At 37.3% G+C, this 21233-nt stretch overlaps 1 protein-coding gene across 1 annotated transcript in view; it reads left to right on the forward strand.

Moving 5' to 3' along the window:
* RELN (reelin) overlaps positions 1–21233 on the forward strand; it is a 516016-nt gene that overhangs the window by 320206 nt on the left and 174577 nt on the right. The window contains exons 12-15 of the mRNA XM_033862920.2: positions 11593–11744; positions 18103–18215; positions 19560–19768; positions 20520–20648. Coding sequence (XP_033718811.1) covers positions 11593–11744; positions 18103–18215; positions 19560–19768; positions 20520–20648 — 603 coding nt within the window. The remainder of the gene's footprint in view (positions 1–11592; positions 11745–18102; positions 18216–19559; positions 19769–20519; positions 20649–21233) is intronic.

The following is a 21233-nucleotide window of genomic DNA, read 5'->3' on the forward strand; positions in this document are numbered from 1 at the left end:
TTCCAAGACTGAAACAGGAAGAAATAGAAAATATGAACAGACCAAATACAAGTAATGAAATTGAAACTGTGATTAAAAATCTTCCAACAAACAAAAGTCCAAGACCAGATGGCTTCACAGGTGAATTCTATCAAACATTTAGAGAAGAGCTAACACTCACCCTTCTCAAACTCTTCCCAAAAAATTACAGAGGAAGGAACACTCCCAAACTCATTCTATGAGGCCACCATCACCCTGATACCAAAACCAGACAAAGATGCTACAAAAAAGAAAATTACAGACCCCTATCACTGATGAATATAGATGCAGAAATACTCAACAGAATACTAGCAAACAAAATCCAACAACACATTAAAAGGATCATACACTATGATCAAGTGGGATTTATCCCAGGGATGCAAGGATTCTTCAATATATGCAAATCAATCAATGTGATACACCATATTAACAAATTGAAGAATAAAAACCATATGATCATCTCAATAGATGCAGAAAAAGCTTTTGACAAAATTCAACACCCATTTATGATAAAAACTCTCCAGAAAGTGGGCATAGGGGGAACCTACCTCAACATAATAAAGGCCATATGTGACAAACCCACAGCAAACATCATTCTCAATGGTGAAAAACTGAAAGCATTTCCTCTAAGGTCAGGAACAAGAGAAGGATGTCCACTCTCGCCACTATTATTCAACATAGTTTTGGAGGTCCTAGCCACGACAATCAGAGAAGACAAAGAAATAAAAAGAATACATATTGGAAAAGAAGAAGTAAAATTGTCACTGTTTGCAGATGACATGGTACTATACATAGAGAACCATAAAGATGCCACCAGAAAACTACTAGAGCTAATCAATGAATTTGGTAAGGTTTCAGGATACAAATTTAATGCACAGAAATCTCTTGCATTCCTATACACTAAAGATGAAAAATCTGAAAGAGGAATGAAGGAAACACTCCCATTTACCACTGCAACAAAAAGAATAAAATACCTAGGAATAAACCTACCAAGGGAGACAAAAGACCTGTATGCAGAAAAGTATAAGACACTGATGAAAGAAATTAAAGATGATACAGATGGAGAGATATACCATGTTCTTGGATTGGAATAATCAACATTGTGAAAATGACTATACTAGCCAGAGCAATGTCCCTATCAAATTACCAGTGGCATTTATCACAGAACTAGAACAAAAAAATCTTAAAATTTATATGGAGACATAAAAGACCCCGAATAGCCAAAGCAGTCTTGAGGGGAAAAAATGAAGGTGGAGGAATCAGACTCCCTGACTTCAGACTATACTGCAAAGCTACAGTAATCAAGACAATATGGTACCAGCACAAAAACAGAAATATAGATCAATGGAACAGGATAGAAAGCCCAGAGATAAACCCACGCACCTATGGTCAACTAATCTGTGACAAAGGAGGCAAGGATATACAATGGAGAAAAGACAGCCTCTTCAATAAGTGGTGCTGGGAAAACTGGACAGCTACATGTAAAAGAATGAAATTAGAACACTCCCTAACACCATACACAAAAATAAACTCAAAATGGATTAGAGACCTAAATGTAAGACCGGACACTATAAAACTCTTAGAGGAAAACATAGAAAGAACACTCTTTGACATAAATCACAGCAAATCTGTTTTGATCCACCTCCTAGAGTAATGGAAATAAAAACAAAAATAAACAAATGGGACCTAATGAAACTTAAAACTTTTGCAAAGCAAAGGAAACTATAAACAAGATGAAAAGATAACCCTCAGAATAGGAGAAAATATTTGCAAACGAATCCACAGAGAAAGGGTTAAACTGCAAATCATAAACAGCTCATGCAGCTCAATATCAAAAAAACAAACAACCCAATCCAAAAATGGGCAGAAGACCTAAATAGACATTTTTCCAAAGAAGACATACAGATGGCTACGAAGCACATGAAAAGCTGCTCAACATCACTAATTATTAGAGAAATGCAAATCAAAACTACAATGAGGTATCACCTCACACCAGTTAGAATGGGCATCATCAGAAAATCTACAAACAACAAATGCTGGAGAGGGTGTGGAATAAAGGGAACCCTCTTACACTGTTGGTAGGAATGTAAATTGGTACAGCCACTATGGAGAACAGAATGGAGGTTCCTTAAAAAAATAAAAATAGAATTACCATGTGACCCAGCAATCCCACTACTGTGCATATACCTAGAGACAACCATAATTCAAAAAGACACATGCACCCCAGTGTCCATTGCAGCACTATTTACAATAGCCAGGTCATGGAAGCAACCTAAATGCCCATTGATAGACGAATGGATAAAGAAGATGTGGTACATATATCAATGGAATATTACTCAGCCATAAAAAGGAATGAAATTGGGTCATTTGTAGAGACATGGATGGATCTAGAGACTGTCATACAGAGTGAAGTAAGTAAGAAAGAGAAAAACAAATATCGTATTTTAACACATATATGTGGAACCTTGAAAAATGGTACAGATGAACCGGTTTGCAGGGCAGAAATAGAGACACAGATGTAGAGAACAAATGTATGGACACCAAGGGGAGAAAGTGTTGGTGTCATGAATTGGGAGATTGGGATTAACATATGTACACTAACATGTATAAAATGGGTAACTAATAAGAACCTGCTATATAAAAAAATAAGTTAAATAAAATACAAAAATTCAAAAAAAAATTGCAATTTATAGGCTACATAACTTCTAAAGCATTAGGTTAATATAAAACAAAGAATACTTAGTCCAACAAATGCCAGGAAAGTGACAAAAAATAAACAATAAAAAACAGGGTAAATAGAAAACAGAAAACAATTTGGCAGGAACATATCAGTACAATCTGAACATATCAGTACACAATAAATTTGAGTAGATATATTCATTTATTAAGTGAGATTTTCACAGTAGGTTTTTAAAAAATCAGCTATATGTTTGCTATTTATGAGAGACTCAAACTAGAACAACACAAGAAGTTGAAAGTCAAAGAAGAGAAACTAGTATACCAGATAAATGCAGCAAAAGAAGCAAGGAGGCATATTAATTTCAGATATTCAAATCCGATAAAGTAGAATTCAGATTTAAGCATTAAAAGGGCTAAAAAGGAGTATTTTTGTGTGTGTGGCTTTTTTTTTTTACATCTTTATTAGATTATTGTTGCTTTACAATGTTGTGTTAGTTTCTGCTGTACAACACAGTGCATCAGCTGTCTGTATACCTATATCCCCTCCCTCTTGGGCCTCCCTTCCACCCTCCCCATCTCACCCCTCTAGGTTGTCACAAAGTACCGAGGTGATCTCACTGTGCTATACAGCAGCTTCCCACTAACTATCTATTATACACATAGTAGTGTATATATGTCAGTGCTACTCTCTCAATTCGTCCCACCCTCCCCTTACCCCACTGTGTCCACAAGTCTGTTCTCTACATCTGTGTCAGTATTCCTGCCTTGCCACTAGGTTCATCAGTACCATTTTTCTAGATTCCATATACATGCATTAATATACGGTGTTTGTTTTTTTCTTCCTGACTTACTTCACTCTGTATGACAGAATCTATGTCCATCCACATCACCACAGATGACTCAATTTCCTATGCAACAGTATATGAAGAACACTTTGCACAACGCATGACATATAATAAGCAATCAGAAGACTTAAAAATTGGTTGTTATTCCAACTATGCTTACTATCGGTAATGGGATATGACCAAAGTGGTACTCAAAGAAAAATTATATTCATAGTAACTAATAAGATATGAAAGAAACACAAAGTTGAATAGTCCAGTGAAACCTACATTGGATTCTCTAAATAAACCAATGAAATGTCATTTTAAAAAAGACAGTATTAGTTAAAATGATAATTGGATATATTTTAAAACCATGGAAGTGCTAAAGTGGATCAGAGTAAACTTGTTGCAAGCTGTTAAAAGACTTCTTGGGCTTCCCTGGTGGCGCAGTGGTTGAGAGTCCGCCTGCCGATGTGGGGGACATAGGTTCGTGCCCCGGTCTGGGAGGATCCCGCGTGCCGCAGAGCGGCTGGGCCCGTGGGCCGTGGCCGCTGGGCCTGCGCGTCCAGAGCCTGTTGCTCCGCAGTGGGGGAGGCCACAACAGTGGGAGGCCCGCGTACCGCAAAAAAAAAAAAGACTTCTTACTTGTTCTGGTTTGCTTTTGATGTGGGTTCTAAGATTACTTTCTGTTTACACAGATTGTTTTTCTGTTTTGAAACATAGTAAATTTTCAAATAATAAAAGAATAAGTTCATATGATTAGGTATGCTAAAATTGTTCTGGAATTCCTTCATAGAAATTTTAAACCCTTCTTTAATTTGCAGCATGTGTACATCTTTGCTTTTGGCACTGCCATTCTTGAGTTGGTTAATAACCACTTCCCCTCTCCAAACCAGCTGTCCCTGTGAGCATCCAGAATACAGCAACTCACTCCCTCTTCAAGAGAGGACACTCTTTACTGAAGACACAGAAAGAAGAGAATGAAATCTGAATCCTCCCAAAGTGATTTAATTCCTCACAGCTTGGCATAACACTAGCCCATGATAGGATTTTTCTGTAGAAGGCTTTAGAGGAGGCTGCTGGCACTGAAATGTTCAGATGCCCACTTCTTCAGCATGTTTCATTTTCTGTAGTCTTTCCTCAGTAGTTCACCTGCTGCACACTGACCACAAGGTAGTCCTGAATATGTAGGAGTTTATACGAAGGAAAAGCAGAGCTCTGACACCTCACAAAACATAGCTCCAGGTTATCTAGAACATATTCAGGAGCATTAGGAAATTGAGAATTAATTCCTCAGCCCCATAAAGTATGCTAAGTAGTATAATTATTTAGCTTTGTATTTTGAAACATGAGAATGGCATAATGACTAGTTTGGCATATATGTAATAAAATATTATGTGGCACATTTATAAAGAGTTAATAGTAACCTGGAAAATGTGTATATTACTAATGTAAATGAAAAAGGGCAAAATACAAAACCATCTGTATAATATTATCATGACCGCTTGGAAATATACATATAAAATAGTAGAAATATAGTAAAATAGAAATTGTTCTTGTCTCTGGGGTAGTATGGTTATGGGTGACTTTTTTCTTCTACTCTTTCTATTTTCCAATTTTCCAATAATGAGAATATTGCTATCATACTAGAAAACAAATAGATGGAATACCCAGAATTCTCCCACGTACCAGCAAGACATAGAAAAGATGCCAGAGGGCAAACAGGACTTATCCAATGGTCAGAGAGATTAGTCTCTGGACTGCTGACCTGACTATTTCCAGTTCTCTCCAACCTCCAGTCCTAACAATCCTGCTCTGCTACTCTCACACCCTATTAACTGCTTTATAAATTTGTTCTGAAGAAGCTCTTTCAAGAAATATATTTTAAAACAGCTCATGTAAGATTATAGAAAAAAATTTGAGCACAGATAATGTTTTCCTCAGGTCAGCCATGACTTAGTCTCTGATAGGTGATTTACTATAAAGAGACCAAAATACAAGTATTAGTTATGTTTTTTAATGGCATTGCTTAGAAAAGAGGGTCAGTCCTGAAACTGACTCAAAATGTCTTTCTTAAATTTCAATGCTATCCACTGGAATAAAACCAAGAAAAAAGCAATATAAACTCAATAAAACAAATTTATATTGGCTTCCTTGTTCTGAGGAGATAGTTCCAAAGAATGTTACATATACCTTGAAAACCAAAACTGCATATAGACCAACAAGAACAATCTCCATTATAGCCCCTTCAATGTCAGTTGATGCTTTTATTAAAAATTGGCTTTAAAATTACATAGAACTCTTCAGAACAGTTTCAGCATCTTCTTGCTATTTTCTACAGTTCTTCCCTCTATCCTACCCAGAAGAATTATGTTACCTCTGGCATTTTATTTAAGCTTCTAATTCAGGGTAAGTGAATTTAAGATAGACTGACAGACTGAGTTAACACTGTATTAAGTGGGTCTTTCTTTTTTTGCAGGCATGTTCATTATTATTAAAGTAAAACCCACTTGACTATTTAGATCACATAAGTAATAAGTTTAAGCACCCCGATAGATTTGTAACCAAAATCTTAAACTGTACAAAAAATCCACGGATAGAAAGTACAGTTTTTCTTTCAGCTTAAATTGTTTAAGCAGTTACCCTTTGCATATTGTACTACAACATTGTCTAAGATTGCTGCTCTGCTAATTCTAGTGTGAAAAAAATAAAAACACTCATTATAACTTAGAAGTTCATTTGAATTGCCACTTTCACTTATTTTAAAACAAAAATAGTACTACATTTTACAGGGGGAGAAAAGGAAACTAACATTTATTGAAACTGTAATACGCCAGGCAGTACATCATTTTCTCTAAACATCCTCAGTCTAGGTCATATTTCTGTCTTATTAGTGAGAAAGCTGAGTGCTTTCTACCATTCTGAAGCCAATATTCTTTATTAATGTTATTGCAGCAAGAGTGTAAATAAATACAATGCATGTAATAAAAACCTAAAGCAAAATTGAATTTGAGTGAAATATAGGGGAACCAATTGAAGAAAAGAATTTTTGAAATGCAGTGCATGCAGGAAAGCCTTCAAATAGAGCTTATCCTTTACCTTCACCTAAGCTGTCATGCTGGAGGAAAAACCTATAAATGCAATGAAGGTGGAGAAGCCTTTAGTCAAAATGACCTCACAGGACTCATGCTAGAGATAAACCTCATGAATATAGAGGAATGTGGAGGGTCTTTTCCTATGGCACATCCCATATTAAATATCAGAGAATTCATCCCAAATAGAGAGAGACCTTATGGATGTAATGAACTTATTCAACCTCAGAGAATATCTAGTAGATTAAAAAAACCTTATGAATTTGGTAAATGTAGGATCTTAATAGCCAGGCTCTATTCTATATCTTAGTTCAAACCTAAAGTCACCAACTTTAGGTGGTTTAATACATTCTGGGAAATATAATAAAAAAATTTTGGCTTCCCTGGTGGCGCAGTGGTTGAGAGTCCGCCTGTCGATGCATGGGACACGGGTTCGTGCCCTGGTCCGGGAAGATCCCACATGCCACGGAGCGACTGGGCCCGTGAGCCATGGCCGCTGAGCCTGCGCGTCCGGAACCTGCGCTCCGCAGCGGGAGAGGCCACAACAGTGAGAGGCCCGCGTACCGCAAAAAAATATATAAATAAATAAATAAATAAATAAATTTTCATAGATAATGTGAAATGTTCCACTACCCTTTAGAGTCTTTTATGCCAATATTTGTAGGGAAAAAAGTGATTAAAATGTAAGACCTCTATTGCCTATGTTCATATTCTTAGTAATTTTATCAACCTATGATGAGATCATTTAAGTTTTCATTCTGAATTATAAATTGAATACCTTTCTTTTTTCTGAAAATGATTTTCCTTTTGCAAAAAAAAAGAAAATGTGTAAAGTAAAAACTAAAAGTCCTCCAATGCTAATCCCACTCCACACTGTTGAAATGTAGGCATATCTGGCATATATCATTCAGAAAATTTGCTGGCTATACAAAAAAAAAACACTAGAGTCACATTTCCCTTACTATACTCAACTTGATATTTTATTTTATTTTTTTATAAATTTATTTATTTTTGTCTGCGTTGTATCTTCGTTGCTGCACGCGGGCTTTCTCTAGTTGTGGCGAGCAGGGGCTACTCTTTGTTGCGGTGCACAGGCTTCTCATTGCGGTGGCTTCTCTTGCTGTGGAGCACAGGCTCTAGGTGCGCGGGCTTTGGTAGTTGTGGCTCGCGGGCTGTACTAAGCGCAGGCTCAGTAGTTGTGGTGCACGGGCTTAGTTGCTCCGCGACACGTGGGATCTTCACAGACCAGGACTCGAACTTGTGTCTCCTGCATTGGCAGGCGGATCCTTAATCACTGCGCCACCAGGGAAGTCCCACAACTTGTTTTTTTAAAACTTAACAATATATTATGAATGTCTCTTCTGCCAGTAAATATATATCATTATTTCAGAAAGGCACTATACCAGTTTATCTAACTAAACCTCTATTAATAGACAAAGAATATTATAATCAAATTTTTGTATACTTGTTAAAGTACTTCTGAAAGAGATATTCCTAAAAGAAAATTAGAGAATCAGACATGTATGTGTATATATACATATATATGTATGTATGTAATTTCATTTTGATAGTTACTGCCAGATTGCCCTTCAAAGAATATGCGTCATTATTTTTTTAAGCTTGTGAAGAAAATATGCTTAATTTCAACTTTATTGAGATACAATTGACATATAAAGTTGTAAGATATTTAAAGTGTACATTGTGGTGATTTGATATACATACACATTGTAAAAGGAGTCCCTCCATCTAGTTAACTAACATATCCATCACCTCACATATTTATCTGTTTTTGTTTGTTTGTTTGTTTGGGGTGTTTTTGGTGAGAACAGTTAAGTTTTACTCTCTCATATCATTCTTTTTAAAAAATTTTTATTGGAGTATAGTTGATGTACAATGTTGTGTTAGTTTCAGGTGTACAGCAAAGTGAATCGGTTATATGTATACTCTCATATCATTCTTAAAACTATTAAAGTATAAGCTAATGCAAACATAATTAATTTTATTCTCAAAGCATTCCAAAGCAGCTGATAGGGAGGATCATCAGCTTTCCAGCTAAGAAACTTCTTTAAGTTATTTTTGCTTACAAAAAGAACTCTCTTTTTGACACAGAAAGTAGAAGGACATACTTTAAAATATAAATTAAATATTATTGTGACCTTTCTACCTCTAAGGAACGAAGTTGCCTTAAGGCATTTTATTGATTATTAAACTTTTTTTGTGTGTTCCAACTTCGCCCCACTCTATTATAAATAATAGATACCAATGTATTTATAATAAATAATGTAAGGGATCTTTTTTTAGAATTAGCCATCAAAGATAAATATAAATTGCTCTGTTGCAGAGAGTTCTCCCCTCTAGCAGACATTCCTTCAGAGGCAGTTCACAAAGAACCGCATTTCCTTGGAGAAAACATAATTTAAACCATAGAAAAGTAACACTCCTTTTCAGGGAAATTGTGGTGCCATCCAAGATATTGCCCAAACTATAGAGCTCTTTAAATACCACTGCTGGCCTCCAAGATTTGGTCGTGCTATAATTTTACATCATGTAATTATTATATTAAGAGAGAGTCAGAGACCATGACATTTTTGTACTTGGAAAAGACCATAACTTTGCAACCTTACAGAGAGGGATTCTGAAGTCCAGGCAGGTGAAAGGGCATCTCTGAGGTCCCTCAGTAGTTGATGCAGCTCTGGGATCCCCTCAAGGATACTTTGCCTCCAACTAAGCTCGAGCCAGTGTTTATACAAACTCACGAAGAATGAGCTTGTGCTACAAGAAGCTCCTACTGAATTTTTAATAAATGCAAGATAATTTATTTAAAGCAATGAGACTTCTACAAAATGATTTTCAGATTTCTCTCTGCTTTTTTCTCTTCAGAGCCAACTAAATCAAGCCTTTGATTTTAAATATTTGGGTTTCCAAAGAAAATAACCTCACTTTTGTTATCTTCCAACCGTTACAGTGGGATAAATAAAGACTGGAGTAAAATTGAATATGTTGGACTTTAAAATAAAGATTAAAAAGAAATGTATAGCCTGGATCATATCTCATATAGCCCTCTCAGTGGTAGAAGTCAATGAAAATAATTTCTTTAGATTAATCTAAAAGAGTTAATCATTTACAACTAATAAGAGAAAAAGACTACTAATCTCATTTCTCACTTGAATAAAACGTTCTTTCAGTCCATGACAATCTGATCTTTTCCAATTTAATTTTTCATTTTAAAAATACCCTAAAGCAGATGGATGCCTAAAAGGAGTCATCATATGCATCATTTATAACCTTAACTTGCTTTATGGAGCAGTAGGCTGAGTGGCTTTATTGGGATAAATGGAGCAGGTGAAAGACCAATGAACCAGTGTGAAATTTTCTTGTATGAGTCGAGAGAGGTTCCTGGTATTTACAGTGGTCCAGTACTATTAAGAGCTGCTTCTCCTTGAATAGCTGATTCACTTCATTGTACAGCAGAAACTAACACAACATTGTAAAGCAATTTTACTCCAATTAAAGAAAAAAGAAAAGAAATGATAAATCTGAAAGACTGTAACACAAGGAGAGTATCTGCAATAAAAAGTTTTTTGAAAGAAGAAAAGGAAAAAGAGCTGCTTCTCCTTGAATGATTGATAATAATTATTTTTTTTTTTTGCGGTATGCGGGACTCTCACTCTTGTGGCCTCTCCCGTTGCGGAGCACAGGCTCCGGACGCGCAGGCTCAGCAGTCATGGCTCATGGGCCCAGCCGCTCCGCGGCATGTGGGATATTCCTGGACCAGGGCATGAACCCGTGTCCCCTGCATCGGCAGGCGGACTCTCAACCACTGCGCCACCAGGGAAGCCCGATAATAATCTTTTAAAAGACAAAAAATTAAGCATTTCCTAAACATCTTGGTCTCAACCAGTTCAACATTAATTGTCCTGGTACAGTGTCCTCTTTAGAACTGTAACTACTAAAATAACAGTGAACTAAGAAACAAAAGATCTCAATTTAAAACCGAACAGGCAGTCGGCCTTAGGCAAGCCACTTACCTCTGTGTGTCCCAGTTTCCTCTGTCTGTAAGCAAGTTAGTTGTGTGAAAAGCGGTTGCCAAATTAGACATGAGCAGAGATAAATACTAAGGAGATATAAGAGTTTTTATATATTAGATATTTTTATTTTCCTACATATTCAAATACCTATTTGACAGTTTAAATCCGGTCCCCTTTTTGAAAACTTGCTAGATTCTTTCCAGCTTGTATGACTTTTCATCCTATGACTATTTTTTAATGTGCCAAACAGCATACAAGTATTTATGATACTATGGCACTATCTTTTATGATTTCCTTTTTCCTTAGTTCAAATTTGATTCCTCACCTCAACTGTAAGTGCTTTGAGAATAAAGGCTATCATGTAGTAGACAAACTATACGTAGTATTGATTAAACTTATCCTGTACAGAAAAACTGGAATTGTGAATGGAATGTGTTTTAAACTTTGTTCATTACCCACGATCTGTAGTACCCCATCTTATTCTTTTTAATTTTTAAATTTTTTGCTGCATTGGGTCTTCATTGATGCTCAGGCTTTCTCTAGTTGTGGGAAGCGGGGGCAATTCTTCATTGCAGTGCGTGGGCCTCTCATTGCAGTGGCTTCTCTTGTTGCGGAGCATGGGCTCTAGGCATACGGGCTTCAGTAGTTGTGGCACACGGGCTCAGTAGTTGTGGCTCGTGGGCTCTAGAGCACAGGCTCAGTAGTCACGGTGCACAGGCTTAGTTGCTCTGCGGCATGTGGGATCTTCCTGGACCAGGGATCGAACCCATGTCCCCTGCATTGGCAGGCGGATTCTCAACCACAACACCACCAGGGAAGTGCCTGTAGCACCACATCTTTATTTCAGAATTATTCATTACTAAGTATATATTCCTCATTAAAAATAAAATGTTATACTCTATAAAGTTTTGACTTACTATTTTAACTCTTAGTGATTGTCATTTTTTCAAGGTGGGACATCTTGGGAGCTGTCATTGGTACAGAATGTGGAACAATAGAATCAGGTTTATCAATGGTCTTCCTCAAAGATGGAGAGAGGAAAATATGCACTCCTTACCTGGACACAACTGGTTACGGGAACCTGAGGTTTTACTTTGTTATGGGTAGGTACATTTTGAACAAATTTTCTTGACCTAGGGCAAATTCTAGATGAGCACCTATTCCTGAGGAAGTAAGATTGTTTGTTGTCTACAATATAAAATTAAAATTCATGAACTATGAGTTCTACTGGTTGAGCAAATGTCTGTGGTGCTCACATCTGCCTCACACCAGCCTTGCTGGAACCATCCTGTGCAAGAGCTAGTCTTGTTCTTGCATGACTAGGCCTAAAGACAAAATGCCTTTAGACCTTCCTTCCACCTTTCCTGCAATGGTCATAGCTGAAAAGACAACAAGAGAGAAGCTAAGAACAAAGTAACTCCTTTGTCCAAAGCCTCTAGCCTCCCCCAAATACAATTATCAAGGTGAATCATTTGTTTTCATGGATATCTCATCATTGCATAATTCTTTCGTTGTAGGAAGCTAAGAAAGAAACAGATTTATTATACTTTTTAATGCTTTAATACTATTCTCTACTTTCTAATATGTTGGCAAACACATAAAGGAAAAAAGTGCTTATAAGATGTTATTTTTCTTCAGATGACTGCAGAGCAAATAAATAGTTAAAAGTTTAGAAAAATACCCAAGGAGGAATTAGGGGGTTGAAATGGGCGTCCTCTGAAATTTATCATTTTCGTCAGCAAGAGCCACAGTTACATACTCTTTCACTAGATGTCATTCCAGAAATGTGAGTAGGTGTCACATGCCTTTTTGTTAAATGACTGGAAAAGCATAGGCAACACCTGGAAGTGAAACAGGAAATAAACACTGTCCACCTTTGACCTTACTAGCAAAGATGTCAATTCATCAGGACAAACAGAACTTCCAAGTCTAGGCTTCTGCAGTGCCTATTATTTTTCTCACATTCCTCACCTCCTACAGCTCAGAGTGGCAAAGCAAACTTCAGATTGTATCATGCTCTCAAATACATTGCCTGTGTGATGCTACCTCATTTTCAATAATGATCTGTTTGGAAACAGGGAAGTTGTGGATATAAAATATAATAATATAATCTTCCTGCCATAAGGATATCCTCACCTTAACTCTGAAATGAGTTGTATATTTAAAGACCCAGACCTCAATTCCTTTAAATAATTAGAATTCAAACTGGCTTTCATTTTATTCAGAGTGATTCCTGGGAAACTTTAAGAACTGCCCTCACCCCCTGGCAAATTGTAATAAACATTTAATATGCCCGTCTAATTTAAGTATTTTCCTTTTTTTTCATTTTTCACAAAATATATTTGAATTCTTCATTTTTTAGTAGTAAATTACGGTAAATCAAACCATTCGATGCCTTTATATGAGAGATTGTCATCTCTATATAAGAGATTAAGTCATCTTTAATTCTTTCTAGAACAAAGCAGATTATTAATGAATCAATTAAAATTATATTGACTCGGAGGAAAACATTCACTTGAATAGACCCGAAGTACCTTATCCCAAATAAAAGCATCTCCATTCGATTAAAAAAATTAATGAGTCCCTATTGAATGTAGAGCACTGAGCTAGCATATATAGAGACTACAACTGGGGAAAATAATGATACCTAAATCACAGAGTTGCTGATCAATGAGTTAATACATGCAAAGCCTTCAAAATGGTGTCTAATAAATACTTAAGACTCAATATATCTTTGGTTTTTTATGTATAAAAATTACTTAAGAGCCCTTGCGCACAAGTAACACTTAACTATAAAAGAGATTGCAGTTTGGCTGTAATGGAATGAAAATGTTATGGAAGTGCAGAGGAAGCTCTGGGTATTGTAGTGGAGGGATTAGGGTAGAGTTTCACGAAGGAGATGGTATTTGAACTGGCCTTGAAGGTTCAAGCTAAGCCAGCATTTTGAGAAAAATCACAAGTATAAAGGTATATGACATGTTTGGGGCTGGGTGATTTTTCCCAGTATAGTTGAAAGGAAAGACATAAACTGGAACTAGAAAAGTGAACTGAAGCCAGAGTAGTGAGTGACTTTCTTTAACATCATACAGAGGAATTTGGATTCTCCTACTCTAGGCAACATGGAGCCATCAGATGATTTCTGTCAGTTCTATAATATATTCTCATCTTTGTTTTAGAAAGATAATTCTGGCATAGTGTGAAGGAAAGACTGAAATAATCAGACATTAGAGGATAGAAGACCAGGTAGGATAGGGTTGACAGATTTAGTGAGTGGTGGGGGAGACTTATTTAAATTTAAATTTCAGATAAACAGCGAATAATTTTTTGTATAAGTATTGGTCATGCAATGTATTTTAGCTGGCAACCCTAAATTAGGGAAGCTATTGCACTGGTCCAAGCAACAAAGGAAGTATGGCAATGATGGTGGCAATAATGTGCAGGAGGGGACAGAGATAGAATAACTGGAGAAGGAACCAACTGAAGTTCACACCCAACTGACTAGGGACTATGAGAACAGTCTTGAGAGGACACATTTCTCTCCTGGATGTTTGGAAGAATGGTGCCATTTCCCAAAATAGGAAATGTCAAAAATAAGTATGATCACAATAAAGATCAAGTGTGCAGTAGAGGATTTTGATATTAGATTTGTTGAGGTTGAGGGTTCTGAAAGGCCATATGAAGGCAGAAATTCTACTCAGGGGCTGAATCGGATTTGAAAGTTGTCAGCATACAGGTGATAACCGGAGCCACTAAAGTTGCTGTGTTCTCCCAAGCAGGAGACAGAGTAAGCAAAGGACATGAAAACTCCTTAAGGAGAACCCTCACCTAAGTATAGGTAGAAGGAAAAGGAGTAGACAAAGGATGCTGAGAAAGGGCATAAGGAAATGCAGGAGGAGGGTGTGGTTCTATGCTAAAGAGGGAAAGGAAGAGAGTGGTTCAGGGGTGGGATGACAGGGAGGTGATCAGCAGTGTAGGAAGGCCACAGAGACAGAGGTCAGAGGTCAACCAGGACAGGGCTGAGAGCCCACCTGTGACTCCCCATGGTGTGGTGCCTGGGAAGCTAAAGAGCATAGAGTTAAAAGAAATGGAGACGTGGCACTGACTGAGAACTGCTCTTTCAGGAAGTTCACCAGTAAACACAAGGAAGGAAATGGGGTCTGACCTTGAGGAGAAAGCAGAATCAGCAAAGGTGTTTTTAGAATAGGATAGGGTAGGCTAGGCTAGGCTAGGCTAGGACAGGATGACAGTAGGATAAGGTAGGATAAGACTGGATTCTACAGAAAAGACTTCAAAAGTTTGGTAGCTGATAGAAAAGAAAACAATATGGGAAGAGATTTAAGATATGATAGACAGTTTATAAGTAACCCCTCACTAAGTATGGTGCCTTAGGAAAGTCAGTGACTGATTGTTAATCTAGACCAGATCACACTCCTTTCTTCTTAGACACTGCCTACGTGTCCTTCCTGGTTTCATCCTTTGGTTCATATCAGTCTGCTGCGACTACCATTTCTGGAAAATTTGCTCAACTTTCAAAGTTTGGTTCAAGTTCTATTTCCTTCATTCACACATTTTCATTTATACAACACAAATTATTTGAGGACTAGTATCCAGCACTGTTCTTAGAGCCGGAATGCAGTGAACATGACAAAAATAACGTAATATACATCATTCATTTGGGTTTTTTGGTTTGTTTTCTTTATTATTCCTTCAACAGATATTTACTTAGCATCTCCTATATACCCAGCCCTTTTAGCCTACACTTGTATCTCTTTTCTCTGAATTTTGACTGCAGTTACGGCAGCACAACACAGTTTACTGCTAATCATCATTCTTTCATGTATATTAGACATGTGTATTAGTTACTTGCTGAATTACAAACTTTTTGAGGTCAGGGCTTATCTCCCCTTTAGGCCCAATGTCCCACACATAGTCAATAAAAAAAAAAATCACTTTCTTAATATAAATGAGTGTCTTAAATCTACTTAAAACAGGATTTAAAATACTTTAAAACTAACTGTCCATCTAGTTTCTACTGAAATTTTCTGTACCTTAATTGCTGTACAAAACGCCCTTTGAGTCATACCTTTCCACAATACATCAAAGTGAATGAAGCTGAAGAAGAATCCGTGTCTTTCTGTAGGAGCTGCTGTCACTGAAACTTCACAGAACTGATAAATTGCCCCAAGAGGGATCTTTCAGATAAAGTCTGTCATCATTTTAAAGTCTTGGCTCCTTTTGGACTTTCTTCTTCTGTCATTCTGGGCTGGATGAGCCTCCCATGTGGGTTTCTGTTCTCTCTGAAACTCAGGTGCAGTTCACGAACTGTTCTTGAGAGAGCAGAGAGGAGTTACAGGGAACAAATTTTAATGAAATTAGAGAGAATTGTTGTTTCAGTTCCTATGTCTCTGGATGTGGTGCTTTAAACCCACACTGCCTGTGACCTTTCACCTTTTTTTGTTCTTTTTTGGTAAGTCTTTAATATGGGCTCAATGGTCAATTCTTAAAAGTTACATTTTAAAAAAGAGAATTTAATTTTCATGGAGGTCTTTCCCCCACCTCTCCCCCCCCACCAGACTGTCATTTTGAATGGCTTTACTTGCTATATTTACTATAATCTTAAAGTATGTAATGAAATGCTAAAAATATGATATCAGTTGTCAAAATCATGAGATTTTTCTCGACAGGTTGCTGCCATTGAACAATAAACATCTTTTTGGGTGGGGTCTACATTATCCCTATATCTGGCTTCTCTATTCTCAATTCAGATTACTTAACTCAGTAAATATTTATTATATGCCAAGTTACATATGTCTGACAGATGTAACATGCCAGACTTCACAAATACCACCATCCAAGTTACTTCTGTTATCATGGTCTTTCTTGTACTGTTCAGGTTCTAGCTTTCTTACCTAACATCACATTTCAGTAATTTCTCCCCAGGATCAGATAGATCCCAGTTACCCAGATCGAGTTTAAGCCAGACACTTGCAATAATTGACACTTTATTTTTTTATACAGATGGTGAGTCTCAGGCTTTTTTTTTTTTTTTTTTTTTTTTTTTTTGCGGTACACGGCCCTCTCACTGTTGTGGCCTCTCCTGTTGCGGACCACAGGCTCTGGACGTGCAGGCTCAGCAGCCATGGCTCACGGGCCCAGCCGCTCTGCGGCATGTGGGATCTTCCCGGACCGGGGCACGAACCCATGTCCGCTGCATTGGCAGGTGGACCCTCAACCACTGCGCCACCAGGGAAGCCCTCAGGCATTATTTATTGATTTTACTAGATTAACTCTTAAAGGGTAACTTTATTCTAGAGTTTTTGAGGTTGCTTTTTTGTCACCGTAGAGTATTAGCAACAAAAATTGCCTGTAGATAAAAATTAACATTGATGATGGTTGATTTAAGAACTGGAAGAGGGTTTTTTTAAAAGATAATAATAAAAAGTTAATGTTATAAATTTTGGACCTTAGGGGTAGAATATTTGCCAGGAAATCCATGTACATATCACCACTCCTGCTATTATGTTTGGTGCTGTTATGAAGGATGATGGTGAGTGGGGAGAGGTTTCTGGTTAGACATGTAATCCTTTAAAATCCAGGTTAAGCAGACAATTGATAGAAGCCAGCAGTAATAAGGATTATTGGCCGAATGCGGTAGAATAGAGGGTCAAAGGCTGAGACATAACATCAACTCCTGGCTCTTCCACCAACTGGTTAAATTATCTTCAGTTTCAGGTACTTGCTCTGTTATTCAGTTGCATCATCAGGATGATCTTAACTACCTCTCAGTTCTAACTTTATATCATTTCATATGACTATAAAGTAGTGTGATAGAGAGTAAACTACCCTATATAGCTTCCAAGAATCAAATGAAGTACCAAAAGTAAAAATGTAAAATGAACTGCATCTAAAATACAAATACCCCAATAAAGATGTTAAAAAAAAATCTTTTTCCTAAGTACTAAAAAAAAAAAAAAAAAGCAAATACCTAATATGTGCTAAAATATTAAAGATACTACATACAACAGTTTAAGTAACACACTGCTTCAGAAATCCTTGATTCAGTGAGTCACCACAGTTTTTTTAAAACCGTAATCAATAGGTTCTGAACTTGGGCTATAAAGACCTCAAATATAAGGAAGTAATGGTTTATTAAAAAGCAGAGCACACTTCTTTAATGAGAGTTAAGATATGGACAGGTAGTCACAGTTTGTTGCAGACTATTATTTGAGTAATCTCATTAAGTAAATAGTTTGGCCTTCACAAATGTCAAGTCTTTGATCTTTAGCATGGCCTATCTGAACTATCTTCATAAATTTTTCCTTTGGGTCTGGTTACCTTTGTTTAGGGTCATTCTTAAGTGACATCTGGGTTTCATAATTATTTTTTATCCTGAAATTTAACACTACGTTTTACATGTTAATGGATGCAAGTTGGTACTAACACTTAAAATTTTTTGTGCAGGAGGGATTTGTGACCCTGGAGAGTCTCATGAAAATGATATCATCCTGTATGCAAAGACTGAAGGAAGAAAAGAGCACATTACACTGGATACCCTTTCCTATTCCTCATATAAGGTACCCATGCCAATCTGTGTGTCAGATGGCCCCACCCCAGTCCAGGTCAAAACCATGAAGACCATGCTAGATGCCGTGCTAGAGGATAAATCTCTCTTCTGGCAGCCCAGAAAGTTGCCACATTTCTTTAAAACAGTGACATGGACATTATTTTAGCGTTCACTTTTTTTTCCTGATACAAACAAAAAGTGAGGTTTTATCAGGAAGAGTGAATTACAGCCCATTAGAGACAATAAGGAGGAGCCCAACACTCTGACAATTATTCTCGTCCCTAAGAAAGCCCTAAAAGTGGCTCTAACTATGCAGCTTCACAGACTTGGCATCAGGCATAGTGACTATTAATTTAGCATTTGAGGTTTCCTAGGCAGAAGACGTTGTAAAAGTACAGATTGCTATTACCTTTGCTTTTTTCTTTGATAATTTGAGGCAGAGATTGAGTCTTTGGAGCCAGAGATTTGCCCTTTGGATTTAGGACAGATGTTGGCTCTAGTTATTTGCAAACATCTTCAAAATTATGTGATGCTTATCACAAGGTAGAAAATTATCCTCTTCTAATAGTAGATGTATTAGTGCTGAGAGTACACTCACACATTCATTACTAGTTAGCCTTCCCTCCACGTTGATGGCACCTTCGGGACTTTAAAAAGTTTGAACACAGCCAGCCTCTAGCATCTCATAGCTTCAGTTAGGAAGACAGGAGATAAGCATCAAGGCTAGAATAGGGAACAACCAAAGAAAGTACCCAGTACACTCCACATGCTACGGTCACCCAAGTTATACCATTTGGGATTTCATAATGGACCACTCTTCCAGCTGTGACTAGGTAGGGTTCCACCCGCTCTGGTCAGCTGCATGCCTCAGACCAAATCAATACGTCAGTTATCGTGGATTAACTCTTTGCTCTGGCTGTTTCCGCTTAGAGTCCTATTTTCAGAATACCTAGTTTGGCAAAGAATTCATATTATACAATACACTTTAAAAGAAGACTGATGACGAAATGTAAATAAGTTGCTTTTATCTTGTGCTAAGGTAGATAAAATGGATACATATGCTGTGATAACTTTTAAAGACCTTAAACCAGTTTATCTTCAGGTAGAGAGGGCCTGATCAGTCACACACAGGGAGTTCCAGGTGTCTGCAAAGGAGGAATTCTGAGTGACTAAAATGAGTGCCCCATGAGGACAGCATCTTCTACATGAAATAACAAATGGAACATACAGAATATTGCTTGGTGCTTAATCAACGGCAGTTATGTACATAGTAATTGCAAGATTGAATTTAGGAGAATTCACAAGACTCCCGTAGGGAAGGTTATGAGTGATTTTGGTTTCCTTTGTTTTGAAGGTTCCATCTTTGGTTTCTGTAGTCATCAATCCTGAACTTCAGACTCCTGCTACCAGATTTTGTCTCAGACAAAAGAACCATCAAGGACATAATAGGAATGTCTGGGCCATAGATTTTTTCCACGTCTTACCTGTTCTCCCTTCTACAATGTCTCACATGATACAGTTTTCCATTAATCTGGGATGTGGAACACAGCAACCTGGGAACAGGTAGGAAGCCGCATTCTGTGCGCCTGTGGACAAATTAACAATGAACACGTGGACTTGGCTATTAAATCAGAGCAACTTCTCAGTAGGTTTTCAGCTGAATTTTTAATAAAATATCCATTAACAAAGTACACACTTTCCCTCAAAGGAAGAAAAAAGTTCTTCAGTTAATATGTAGAGTATGATTAGATAGATTTTGATTAGAAATGGCTTTATTCTAAGAGCTTGGTCTTAGGTATCAGAGGTGTTTGGAGGAGCTGTGGCAGCCATCCATTCTGACAGATTGCTGAGAGAGCAGAAAAAACAAACCAAAGAAAAGCTTGACCCCAGTTGGTTAGTGACCCCGTAATAATAGGCACAGAAATCAATTAGCACTTCAAGAGCTATGACTTCTCGGTTTCATTTGCTGAAGTGTTGCCCTTGTCCTTTCTAAGGATTTTGTCAGTCTGACATTCACAGGATGAAGCGGCAGTGTGAGACATGGTAATTGCCTTGCCATCTATCAGATTCAGGAGCACAAACTCAAGTTCGCATTCGCTGTCTTTAAAACATATTTTGTTTCTATAGCAGTAAATTAACTGCTTGCCTTTTGAAAGCTGGTCAGACTTCAGTAGAACGGAAGATGCTTTGGAAACAGCATCTTAATTTGTACAGTAGTTCTACAGATGTTTAATGTCCCTCGCCAGAGATGAGTCATTTCATTACATTTGTTATCTTTGCCCCTTTTTTGTTGTGCTTGGTCTGGTGTTATCAGTGTCAGCTTAGAGTTTTCTACCAACCATGGGCGTTCCTGGTCCCTGCTCCACACTGAATGTTTGCCTGAGATCTGTGCTGGACCGCACCTTCCCCACAGCACGATCTACTCCTCGGAAAACTACAGTGGGTGAGTGCATTCTAACATAGCAAGAGATCTGAATCCATGTTGCAGACTCAAAGTCGATGAGTAAGCCTGAGATTAGTGTTTTTGGCATAACAGGTAAGGAAGCTGCCTTCTCTTTTTCATCTGATTTAGTAGTGATCTCATTTTTAAAACAGACAGTAACTTTGGTAAATCTGATGCAAGATCACAATTTGTAGAGTCATTCATTCTTTAGGTATTTGGCTTTTATATTTTGGATTACATAAATTTAAGTTCTATACGATGACCCTATAGTTACTACCAGAAGGCTTATTGCCAAAATACTTACTTAAGAAAAGATAGACAAATGGAAGAAAGTCAAGCTTTGGAATTGAACCTGGGCTCAAATCCTGGTTCTGCCGGCTATTGATACTTGTGTAATGCTATTTACTCTAACTTTCCACGTAAATTAAGGACAGTGATTGACCCCCTTAAGGACTGTTAAGAGAATTAAAGATGACTATGTAAAATACTTGCCACTTTACAGGATAAGCACTAGATAAATAGATCAACAAACTCCACAGGTGAATTTAAAGAGTTCATTACCAAACTTAAGTGCTATCTCAAGCA

Source organism: Tursiops truncatus, chromosome 9, assembly GCF_011762595.2.
Source record: "Tursiops truncatus isolate mTurTru1 chromosome 9, mTurTru1.mat.Y, whole genome shotgun sequence".
Lineage (NCBI taxonomy): Eukaryota > Metazoa > Chordata > Mammalia > Artiodactyla > Delphinidae > Tursiops > Tursiops truncatus.